The sequence below is a fragment of the Onychomys torridus genome, chromosome 7 (assembly GCF_903995425.1).
Source record: "Onychomys torridus chromosome 7, mOncTor1.1, whole genome shotgun sequence".
Lineage (NCBI taxonomy): Eukaryota > Metazoa > Chordata > Mammalia > Rodentia > Cricetidae > Onychomys > Onychomys torridus.
In genome coordinates, this window is record NC_050449.1 from 69912604 (window position 1) to 69925352 (window position 12749).

Below are 12749 nucleotides of genomic sequence, written 5' to 3' on the forward strand. Positions count from 1 at the left end.
CAGCTCTGAAAACACACATACAAATAATATTACATAGACTGACTGAGCAGGTTGTATTTATGTAGTTAGGAATGTGTGTGTGTGTATGTGTGTGTGTGTGTGTGTGTGTGTGTGTGTGTGTGTGTGTGTGTATGTGTGTGTCTATGCAATAACAACTGATCTTTTTTAAAAAGGCCATGAATTGGAAAGGGGTCAGGAAATGATATATTGGTGGGTTTGGAGGGAGGAAAGGGAAGGGAAAATGATATAATTTTATTATAATCTCAACAAGTAAAAGAAATAAAAAAAATCACTTAAGGAAATGGACTGGAAGGTGAGGGCACAGACAGCAAAAATTCCATGCACAACATATACTTGAGTGCACCATGTAACAATTCCCTGGACAACAAATGATACAGGGAACATAAAACAAACAAACAAACAAAAAAAAAACAGTGACAATGGCTTACAACTAACAGTTTTTAAAAGACATGTATTTAAAATGACCTTGACATAAAACAGAGAATGGAGTTACTAGAAAGAAGGTTAGATGAACTATAATATTCTCTGCTCTTAGACTATTCTCCTCCACTCCTCCCCATGACCTGGGGTTAGAGGGACTTTCTAGATTTGGCTTAGCTTATTTATTTATTCGGTTTTGGTTATTCTTTCCTCTTTTTTTTTGTTAAATTAAAGTCGTTCTCTCTCTCTCTCTCTCTCTCTCTCTCTCTCTCTCTCTCTCTCTCTCTCTCTCTCTCTCCCTCCCTCCCTCCCATATTGATAGAAATTCCCAACATGCCTCCATGGTTGGGCATGCCCAGCAGGACACTTAGTCATTTCCACCTAGTCATTTCTGGGTCAAATGTCCTACGTGGTTGGTTGCATAAAGTGCAACCATGTGATCTGTGTGCACTCATGGAATAGCCACATGGGCCTGAGTGCACGGGCGCAGCTCAGCCCTTAGAAGATAGCGCCATGATTCCTGGCCCCCTTCACACACGTGTCTTTCTGCAGGCCCGTGCATGTCTGTCCCTCTCTCCCCATCTTAATAAAACTCTTGTTAGTGGATTCTGTTGTGTTTCATGACTTTTCTTTGCAGAGTAAGAACGCCATTAAAAACCAACACATATCAACTTAAGTAGCTCAGCTCCAGTCGTCATGACATTTAACTACCAAATCCTAGTGGCAGCAACAAGGAGGTAAATTCAGTACTGAAAATATTGTTAAACATCAAGTCAAAGAGTGAAAACAGAAGGAACGATTGGGATGTACTTAAATGAGAGACACCATGTATAAGTAAAGTAAACTCTATCTTAATTAAAAGCTTAATTAAAAACTTTAAAAATAAGGGTGTCCGAACAAATATATACATATATAATGAGACTTTAAAATGATTCATTAATTTCAAGTACTAGTTGTAATTTCTGGTCTTCATAAGTTTTCATTTGGAATGCCAAATGACTTCAAAGGAGGGGAGCTCCCTGAGCCCACAGCAAACACAAGCAGAAAAGAACAATTAAAAGAAGAAAGTCCTAAAATAATAGCTAATGTTATTGTTTGGAAGATGAAATTGCACAGAAATGCCATGTAGTGTGTTCCACGATCATTCTAATTTTATATAAATAAAGGGAAGAACAAGTTGAGCCACTTGCTCAAGACTTCAAGGTGTTATTTCTTCATGGATGTTTAAATTTGTCAAAGGGCGAAGCCTCTGCTGTTCTGGCCTGTTCACTGCCACAGCTCACTGGAGTCATGCCAATGTCTTCTATGGTAGGTCTACAAAAAACTGGGCTTTAGAAGTATTTGTTGGTGTTTTTATTTGCCTGTTTATATCAATATACTATGTATCACATTCAGGAATAATGCCTTACTGGACATTACTGAGCAATTACTAGACAATGTCTACACTCCAGATCAGCCTGACCAAGATATGGTTGCAGTTTTGGTTTTCTCAGATACTGACCAATTCTATAGGTACATCTCCTGGTGAACTCTTTAAAGTGCTAAACAACTTTTATTTTTTTTTTTCTTTTGAGTAACTTGTTTTTTACATTGTTTTGTTTCTGTAGGTGTCTGATTTTTTTAATATTTTATTTATTGATTATTTTGTGCATGTGTATATGCATGAGTGTGTGTGTGTGCGTGTGTGCCACAGTGTATATGTGGATGTCAGAGGATAACTTGTTAGCATTGGTTCTATCGTGGGAGTATTAGGTATCAAACTCAAAGCATTAGGATTGGAAGTAAACACCTTTATGGGCTAAGGAATAACAGCCCTTGTTTTGGTAATTGAGACAGGATCTGGCTATAACCCTAGCTAAACTCAAACTTACTACATAGACCAGGCTGGCATTGAACTTGTGGCAATCCTCCTGCATGCTGAGATTATAGGCATACACTACCCAAACTGGCCAAAGTGATTGTTTCTCAATTCATACTACACATTGCCTTTGTAGGGCTTAATCTACTTTTGTTATTTTAGAGTTGTAAAGCACCTCTAATCTTAGCTAACTCCCTTACTGTTTTGATGAACTGGAAGCCAAGTTACAGGATTGTCCATAGTCATATGAGCAGCCTAAGGACCATGAAGAAGCTAGCAAAGCCCAAGTCTCCAAATCTCCATGCTATAGATTCTGAATCATTTTTCAAATTTTAAAAAGGATTTTTTTAAAAAACTAGGTAAGACCTCCTGAGTAAACTGGGGGCATGGGGTTGGGGGGGGAGATAAGGGAAGGTGGCAAGAAAACATGAGGGAACAGGATGGGGGATGGTCGAGTAGCGAGAGGGACAGAGAGGGAGAGCAGGGAAAGAAATAGCTTGACAGACAGGTCCATTATGGGGTTAGGGGGAAACCTGGTGCTAGGGAAATTCCCAGGAACCCACAAGGATGACCCCAGCTAAGACTCCAAGCAACAGGGGAAAGGGTCCCTGAACTGGCCTTCCCCTATAATCAGATTGATGACTACCCTAATTGTCATCATAGAACCTACATCCATTAACTGATGGAAGCAGATGCAGAGATCCACAGCCAAGCACTGGGTGGAGCTCCTGGAGTCCAGTCAAAGAGACAGAGGAGGGATTATATGGGTAAAGGGGTCAAGATTATGATGGGGAAACCCATAGAGACAGATGACCCTAGCTAGTTTGAGCTCACTGACTCTGGACTGACAGCTGTGGAACCTGCATGGGACAGAACGAAGCCTTCTGATTGTGGGTGACAGATGTGTATCTTGGGTAGCATGTGGGGCCACTGGCAGTGGGACCAGGATGTATTCCTAGTGCATGAACTGGCTTTTTGGAGCCCATTCCCTATGGAGGGAAATGTTGTTTCAGCATGGATACAGGGGAGTGGGCTTGATTGCACCTCAACTTGATCTGCCAGACTTTGTTGAGGCCTTACCCTCTCTGAGGAGTGGATGGGGGGGGGGGGGGGAGAGGGTGGGGAGTGGGCAGGAGGAAGAGAGGGAAGGGGACTGTGGTTGGTATGTCAGATAGAAAAAAAAACTTTTAAATAAAAATTAAAAATAATTCTAATTATGTGTATGTATCTATGTGTGCATTTATAATTTTGAGTGCAGTTCTAGAAAAGGCCAGAGAGGGCTTAGATTACCCGCAGGACTGGAGTTAATAATGGTGGTTAGTGAGCCTTTACAAGGCAGGTGCTTGGATCCAAACTCAGGTCGTCTGTGGGAGTAACAAGTGCTGAGCACCCCTCCAGCCTCTTTTCTTCTTATTTTTAAGATACAGCTAAGTTGATTCTGCTAAAACCTCTAAGTAATAACTTATTTGAATGGATAGAAATGCATAAGATAAATACAATATTCTTACCTGTAAGAACCATACATCACTTTCTGGCAGTCAACTAACAAAAATTTCTGTTCCATTTTCCCATGGAATTTTGCTCCTGTTTTTGAAAGATAATCTTGGCCTCTTACTGTCCGTACTCGAATATTCTACAATTATATGCAAATATAAAGTAAAATTATATCTAGAAGTGAGACGTTTAGAAAAGTAAATAAACAACAATGTAAACACATCAAATATATATATATATATATATATATTAAGACAGGGTTTCTCTGTGTAACAGTTCTGGCTGTCCTGGAATTCATTTTGTAGATGAGGCTGGCCTTGAATTCACAGAGATCCACCTGCCTCTGTCCCCCAAGCACTAGGATTAAAGGCATGTGCCACCATTGCCTGGCCCCAAAATACTTGCTCAAAACAAACTTTTAAAACACATAAAAATTCATTAAAGAAAATTGCAAACATTTCTCTAAAATCAAATATTCAAGGAAAAGAACCATTTCAAAATATATTTAACACAACTTAAATGGATATGTTTTCTGTTTACACAGATGACATTTTCTGTTTCACAAATGACATTAGATTTCACTGTGAGAGATACTTTCTGATTATAGTCGCATGGACATCTTTTCATAAGTCAAATACACCTGAAAACAGTGATTCAAATGCTTTGACAAAGCAACACATATCAAACTGTAGGACCTCTTCCCAGAGGCTTCAAATCTGTGTATGTGACACAGAATCACTAACTATTCCTAGTGGCAACTAACTCCTGAGTGCCCAGGCATCCTCCATCAAGAAGCACATACCAGAACAAACAAGTCTTCCAAACTTCCAATCAGTACTCTGTCTTCATTGTTTTGTCTTCTCCTTTTAATTTTTCCTGGCTAATTTATCTTACCATGACTCAAATTTGAATAGAAATGAAAATGATAAGCAAAAGTACTTGAGGAAAAAAAAAATTGAATTCTTACCCTGAGACGTTGAATTTGACAACCCTGTTTTTCAGTCATAGTTAGAAAATGATTAAAATTGGACTCATCAAGTAAAATATATACAGATACCCCTCGAGTTGATGCCTCCACTATTTCTTTGAAAATATCCACATCAGTAAATATATCCATCACTATAGCAATGACCTATTAAAGACAAAAAATATGAGACAGTTTTAGAAACATGGTAAAGATTATGAAACTGCTAAGTTTAAGTAGAAATCAAAGAAAATAGAAGGCAATTAAACACATCACTTAGAAATGCATAAATATGTGTGTCATTTTTAAAGTACATGATAATGAATACAAATAAAAATAAAATATGTGCAATTCTATAACTTGGAAATCTTCAAATCAGTGTAGGATAATGAAAATCTATATCTCAGTCATTTCTGCAAATCCAAACACAGTCTCCAGAGCTGTTTATAAACCAAAGATAGTAAGGGAGCTTTTAAATTTTTCTTGGAAGGCATCCAGCAAAGGTGGGATTATAAAAATTGTTGAAGAATGAAGAAGTTAAAAGACTGGAAGAGAAGAAAGGAAAGGATGGACGGCAGAAATGAAGGAGATAAAGAGGTGTGAAGAACAGGTGTGAAGAATATCTAAGCACCTGGAGTTAGCTTAGCAGACAGAATCATCAAAAATTAACAAAAACAACAAAAATAAACCAAACAGCCAGATCAATACAATTAAGAAAGACACACCCTTTAAAAAGGCCTCTAAATTGGAGTGCATCTGGGCTACTCACTGGTGGAAAGCAGATGTCCAGAAGTGCTGAGAGTGAAAGCATGTTTAAGAAAAAGAAAATGGCTTAATTGACTTGGCACTTACAATGCCAAACATACTTACAACATATCATGTGATAGGCAGTAAAGTAAAAGTCCCCAACCTTGTAAAACTTGCATTAACCTGTAGAAAGACATTTTTGAAGGACATGGAGCAGTAGGTATAAGGGACCAGGGTTCCCTGACACTGAGGAGTGGTGTGACAAGCTTAGAGCAGGAATTGCAGAGAGTGTTTGTTTTCAAGGAAGTGAAGCTCTCCATGTGGATAGCTTGAGGAAGAGTCATGGAAGAATGCAAGCATTTTTATTTACCCTATGCAACATTTAGGTAGAATGTTAGATCATCCTTAAATTGTATGCAATGGTGACATTCTTGAGACCCCTTGTGAAATACACTGAAATCAGGCTTAGGGGAAGCAGACTCTCTTGCTCTGGCTTCTCCCATTGCTTTCCTTTATATGGACTGCTATGAGGGGCCAGAAGAAGGTGAAAACCATCTAATTTGTTGTCTTGAGGGCATTTCTCACAATCTCAAGTATGTGATGTCTTTGAAACACATCCATGGGTGTGACTTTATTTACTTTTCTTTAATAAGCAATTTGATTGAATATTAATGGTAGAAAGTTTTTTCAAAATTCATGTTAAAACAAATTCTGTTTCTGACATAGCATGGCAGTACTTTCTGGCTAGAAAACAATTGAAATAAAGAAAGATTACTATCCTAAATAACATTTTTAATCAGTATGTATGAAGCCATTTTAATTTACCAGCACCTCTCATGGAACATGTTATTTTCAACTTTGAAAATGATCAAAAGCTCATTTCCCAGGGTTTTGTTTGCAAAGGTGATTGAAATCACTCAGCCAGCGAATGATTCAATCACACAGAAGGTAGAACAAATGCCAGTCTTTCTTGTGTGACAGAGAAGAGACTAAGTCAAGATCTAGATACTACATTATACATCTTCAGCAAGCTTATCTGCAGCCAGCCAAATCTGGCAGCTTCCCAGACATCTGTTTTCTGTCCCATCACTCAGTGTTTGGAAGTTACATGAGCTCTACAAAGATTCTACTGTGCTGCAGAGGGCAACACAACATGAACTGATCTGTACGGGGATTAGTCTTGGTATATGGAACATTGACCACAAGTGACGGATGCTCAACTTGACCTGAACATACTGCATGCTCACTGTGCTCTAGAAAATTATCACAATGACTACATTTAATCAAAAAGAAGTATAGAAATACTATATCTAGATTCTATATGAAATACAATACAAATTCTAAAAAGAGAATACTGGTCATTGCAGCCTACTAGGAAAAAGTGTGTGATGGTGATACATATACTGAAAATATCTATTCTACAGATTCATGTGCAAGGAGGATTGTAAGACTTTCTTCATGAATGGTATCACAATGTTCATCTTTATAAATGTACCAAGACTAAGCCTGCTGTCTCAGTTACTTTTCTATTACTATGAAGAGACATAATGAACAAGGCAACTTATGAAAGGAAACATTTAATTAGGGGCATGCTTAATGTTTTAGAAGGTTGGTCCATGATTATCATGGTGGGAAACAGACAGGCATAGCACTGGAACAGTAGCTGAGAGTTTTACATCCCGATACACAGGAAGCAGGCATTGAGAAAGCCAGACTGGTCCTGTCTGCTTTTTGAAGACTCACCCCACTCTCAGTGACTCATCTCCTCCAACAAGGACACGCCTACTCTTACAAGGCCACACTTCCCAATCCTTCTCAGATAGTTTCACTAACTGGAGAGCAAGCATTCAATCATATCAGCCTATGGGGACCTTTTTCATTCAAGCCATTACATACACATAGTGCAAATCAGTGATAAATTTTAAGAAATGAAAACGTGGTAGTATGTAGGAAAGAAAAGTATCCACTATGATGCTGAAGACAAATATTTAATTTTTTTTTTCAGAAAAATGCTCCATGATTGCCAGGATTTTCTTTTGAGTCTTATTTGGTTTTCCCTGTACAACCTGCTGGCAACACACTTTCATAGGACCTATTTACTTAATAACACACAGCTGTAGCCTGGGTTAATGTTCTGCAGTCACTTAGTGGCTACCACCACTCTCCAGATGCTTCATTTAAAGGGATTCTGACTTCCCTGGTAATCATCTGAAGTGAGAGAGCAGGATATATTTTTTTTCTAGCAGAAGAAATAAAATAATTTGTAATGATAAAAAGATTAATGTGATTTTATTTAAAAAGTATTTAGAATAAAATTGAACACAACTGAAAACTTTTTAGAATTGAGTAATAGAGATCAAGGAAAATGATGACTTAAGGGATGTATATTTCTAAGTCTGTAAAGACCTGTCAAAAATTATGAGCTAATGGGTTTCAAAAAACAAAATGAAGCTGCTATGGTGAGCAAATGTCTCTGGCCCTTATTCTTGAACAGCTTAAGTAAGAACTAATAGCTTGTAACTGTATATCAACCACTTAGATTTGTCATAAATTAAATGGAAAAGTCACTGAAATGACTCTCTCTAAAATAAATCAACTAAACTAGAGAAGATCTTAAATGCATTAAATTCTAAAATTCTATGTTGCAGCAACTCTTTTCTACACTTGATAATGATGATGAAAATCATGTAAACAGGACTTCTATACTGAAATATAATAGGTAGCTCCACTCTCACATACTGAACATGACAGTTAAATTATGCTAGAGATTACAGGAGCTTACTATTCAAAATTTATTTACATACTGCAAACCAAACTTCATGTCTATGGTCCAAAAGATCTAGAGTATGTAAAGATACGTATTTTGTTTTCATTTAATAACTTAACAAGATATACTGTACATTGCTTACAAAAGTATAAACTATCACTAACTGGCAGAAGTGAGAAAATTTTAGTTATAAAATATATAATAAAAGTCAACAGAAGAAGTGAAGGGAAAGGAAGCGCCACGGCAACAGATGTAGTTTGCAAAATGATACATATATATAGCAACTCGGGAGAAACTGAGTAAGGAATTCCTACATCATTTGCATAATACAGGATCCAAAGTGTTTAATGTACACATGAGATTTTTGCTTTTACCTTTATTTTTCTTAAGCAAATGTTTATACCAGCTCTATACAAACAAGTATCCTTACTTTTGAAAATAACTTTAATGGGGACTTAAAAATGAATTATGAGGAAAGAGAAAGCATAAAAAATCTGCAAAGGACCCATAGTCCTTTCTTTGATTTCAAAAATTCAATCATTTCACATGTTCTAATTTCTTCATGCTTCTTCCAAATTGGCTTTTTTTCTGAAACTTGTGGCAAGTAGACTTAGCATAGGATCTAAAACCAATTATGTCAGCAGAGGTCTTAGACAAAGTGGAGAGGGGGATGGACTGACCTCAATCTCATACACCTCTATTTTCTAAGATAATCTAGCTATGTAATCACACAGTCTGCCTTACAAAACCTCACAGGGAACTCTGGAAAGTTAAAGGCTAGAGGGGCAGAAATGGAGAGGAGGAAACACCAAAGCAGATTCTGTCCTACCAAAAATCAATCAATTAAAATGCCTCCAACTGTGTGCAAGCCAGTTGCAGGAGCATCAAAGGGGTGTTCTATAAATAGACTTCTCCTACCAGTCACAAAATCCAAGTCAAATTGGACAGAAGCCTTAAACATAAGGCCACAAAATATTGTACTTGCAGAAGAAAGCACACCAGAAATAAGTCAGAACCATAGAATGAGCAAGAGATTTTGGACAACACCCCAAATTTCAAATCAACTTTGAATAGTAAGTTTTTAAGATACTAAATATGACTTGGTTCTCCTATTTGAATGTGTTAAAATGAAGCTCTTCAAATATGGACAAAGGGCACTGTATTATTAAAACAATATCAAAAATTTTAAAAAACCACAAAACTTTTGTACAATAAATGAAGTCAAAATGGAGAAATAATACAAAAAAATGGGAGAATATATTTGCTAACCACATGACTGAGAAGGAGATAGCATCCAGAACATGTAGGAAACTCCAAAATTCAAAAGCAGAAATACAAATTTCTGATCTAAGAGTAGGCAATAGAATGAAACATCATTTACCAGAAATTAATACAAATATTTAATATGTACAAAATAGTTAATAGGTATAAATAGGTATAATGCTCAACATTATCAATGATCAAAAATGTATATTAAAACTATAATGAGATATTTTCTCATAGTAGTAAAAATCACTATTACCAAAATATTAACCATAACAAGTGGTAGTAAGAATATGGAGGAAAGGAAACCTTAACATACTGCACACTCTTAGTGGGAAGGTAAATCAGAATAGTTGGTATAAAAAACAGGGTGGCGTTTCTTATTAGAGAGGACTAAATTATAGAACTATCAAGGACTCCCAGGTGAATGGTGACCTAGAACACTTGGTAGAAGATAGGGAAGCAAAGAGTGGATGAGTCTTGATCTAAGTTGGATTGCCCACCTGAACAGGAACTCACAAGTGGCAGAAGCTGAGGAAGCAGGGAGCAAACTATTACCTAAACAATGATGATGTACCCAGGAACATAAGACCCACAATATTAGCTGGGGGCAGTGGGAATGGGGATCAGATTGGAGTTTCCTCGGCGTTGGGCATCTAGGGGTGGGGAGCCAAAGTGGCATAAGTAAGGATCAGGCAGAGGTGGTTTGACCCGTGGACAGGACTCCCAGTTACTGCAGATACTTGCTGATTCTCAGGGGGAGACTGATGAAGGATCTTAAAAGCCTAAACCAGTGCCACAGAGGAAATCAACATTTCAGGCCAACATACCTTAGATCTCCTGAACACTGCAAACCCCTATCTAAAAAACAAAATGGGGAACTTGAATTACAAAGAAAATGGAAGTGAGAAAGAGAAGGAAGGAAAAGGAAAGACTCAGGGAACACTAACTCCAGACACAAAAGTCGTGGTGCAAAGAAAGAAACAAAGACAACACAAAAAGCAGGACAAAACTTACCCTCCAGAACGCACCAGTATGGTAGGAGTGGACGTGACGTAACGTAAAAGAACCCTCAACGAGTACAAAAGAACCCTAACAAATATGTTCAATCAACTCAAAGACATCATGAAGGACTCCAAGAGAATAAAAAACAAATAGCTGAATGAAATAAGGAAGTCAATTCAAAATGTGAAAGTAGATTTCAATCAAGGGAACTTCAGAAGAAAAGCCACACTGAAATGATATGGAAACAAAAACCTCCATGAAAAGTGTCACCAACAGATCACATTTTGTGGAAAACAAAATATCAGAGCTTGAAGAGAAGAAAGAAAAACTGGGTCATTTAATCAATGGGAAATTTTTAAATTTTCTGAATGGAAAGGTAGGAGAAATTAGATCCTATGTGAAAGGACCAAGTCTTTGAATTATGGGAACTGAATGAAAATTGGCAGTCAAATGCATGGGATTTTCAATAAAATTGTAGACTATTTCCCAAAGACAATGCCATCCAGGTTCAAAAATTTATAGACATTCTTCACAGAAGATGGGAATCAGTGAGTCATAAAGCAAAACTACAACCAGAACCAAAGACACAAAAGTAGAGATTGTGAAATGGTTGGGTGGCCCAAGTCCAATCCCCAGAACCCCCACAGAACTAATTCCTGAAAGCTGTCTTCTAATCTCCACATATGCACTGTGGTACATGCATGACTACACACACACACACACACACACACACACACACACACACACACACATAAACAAACAAACAAATATATAAATCTTAAAAAAAAATACAGATAGATGTGGTGGATACTTGAGGGTTAGGGGTTGGGCAGGAAAAGAATAAAAGAGGTTAAAGGAATGAGTGTGACCAGAATGTGTATAAAATTGTCATGTATTAAATTAATAAAGGTTGTGAAAAAGTAGAACTACCACATTATCTAACAATCCCCCTATCAAGTATATAGTCATAAGAATTTAAATCAGTTTCTTAGGTATCTATACCTCCATGTTTATTGCAGCCCTATTTATAACAGCCAAGAAATGGGAACAAATTAAGTGTTCCTTAACTGATAAATGGAGAAAGAAAAGGTGGTACATCCATACGGTGGAATACTATTCAGCCACAAAAATGATGAAGTCCACCTACTTGTAAGACATGGATGGGATGGATGTGACAAACACTGCAGAGCTTCACCCATATGCATTGTGGTGGTTTAAATTAGAAACGCCCACTATATGCTCAGATACTTGGTCCCCAGTTGGTGGCACTGTCTGGGAGAGGTTATGGGGAGATTCAGCCTGGTGAGAGGAAGTATGTCTCTAGGGATGGACCTTAAAAATCCAAAGCCTCAACCCACTTATAGCTGGCTCTCTGCTTCATATGAGAGGACCAAAGCCTGATGTCTTAGCTCACTGTTCCAGGTGCCGATTCCCATGCCTCCACCGTCATTGGAGACTTTCCTTTGGAAGCAGTAAGAAAGATAAACTCTTCCTTCTATACATTGCTTTAGGTCATGGTGTTTCATAACAGCAACAGCAACAACAACAACAACAACAAAGCAGCTAATATATGCAGAATCTAAAACAGTTAGCATCACAGAAATGGGTGGTTATGGAGGTGCCATCGCCTAGAGAATGCAGAAGAAGGAAGGGATAGAGGAAGCCAGCAGTGGGTACTAAACTGTGTTTAGACTTGGATTGCTGATACGCTACTGCATGGTAGGGTGGTCACAGATATTATGTGCTTTACTTTCTCAAGAGGAAGGGGCTTTTAATGCTTTCAGACTAGTGAAGTAATGCTCAGTAAATGCACAGTAAATTGAATTTGATATTGCAATGTATACATGACATAGTACTCCATTAAGATATACAGGTTTGTATCTATCTATACCAGTGAAGACGAATAATTTTAAGAATTAAAATGTAAGGATTTTTGCTATATAACTACAGAACTAAAACTGTCTCTTCAGTGGTTCTGCACTAAAGGATGAGGGACACATTTAGTCAAATTACAGCAGCGTATAAAAAATAATGGGAAAGCTGAGTTTGTTTGCACACTCCAAAGAAATCACCAATATCACCAGGAAATCTCGACACACTCATGGCTCTTCAAAGCCGGTGCTCATTACTGTATTTTAATATCTCAAGATGTACAGACGGCTGAGGTAATAAATGTTGTGTAGCAACACCCCACTATAGAGTTTAAGAAT

General features: G+C 37.5%; 1 protein-coding gene across 1 annotated transcript in view; it reads right to left on the reverse strand.

Moving 5' to 3' along the window:
* Fam83b (family with sequence similarity 83 member B) overlaps positions 1 to 12749 on the reverse strand; it is a 52543-nt gene that overhangs the window by 9069 nt on the left and 30725 nt on the right. The window contains exons 2-3 of the mRNA XM_036192130.1: positions 4761 to 4925; positions 3808 to 3932 (exon numbers count right to left, since the gene is read on the reverse strand). Coding sequence (XP_036048023.1) covers positions 3808 to 3932; positions 4761 to 4925 — 290 coding nt within the window. The remainder of the gene's footprint in view (positions 1 to 3807; positions 3933 to 4760; positions 4926 to 12749) is intronic.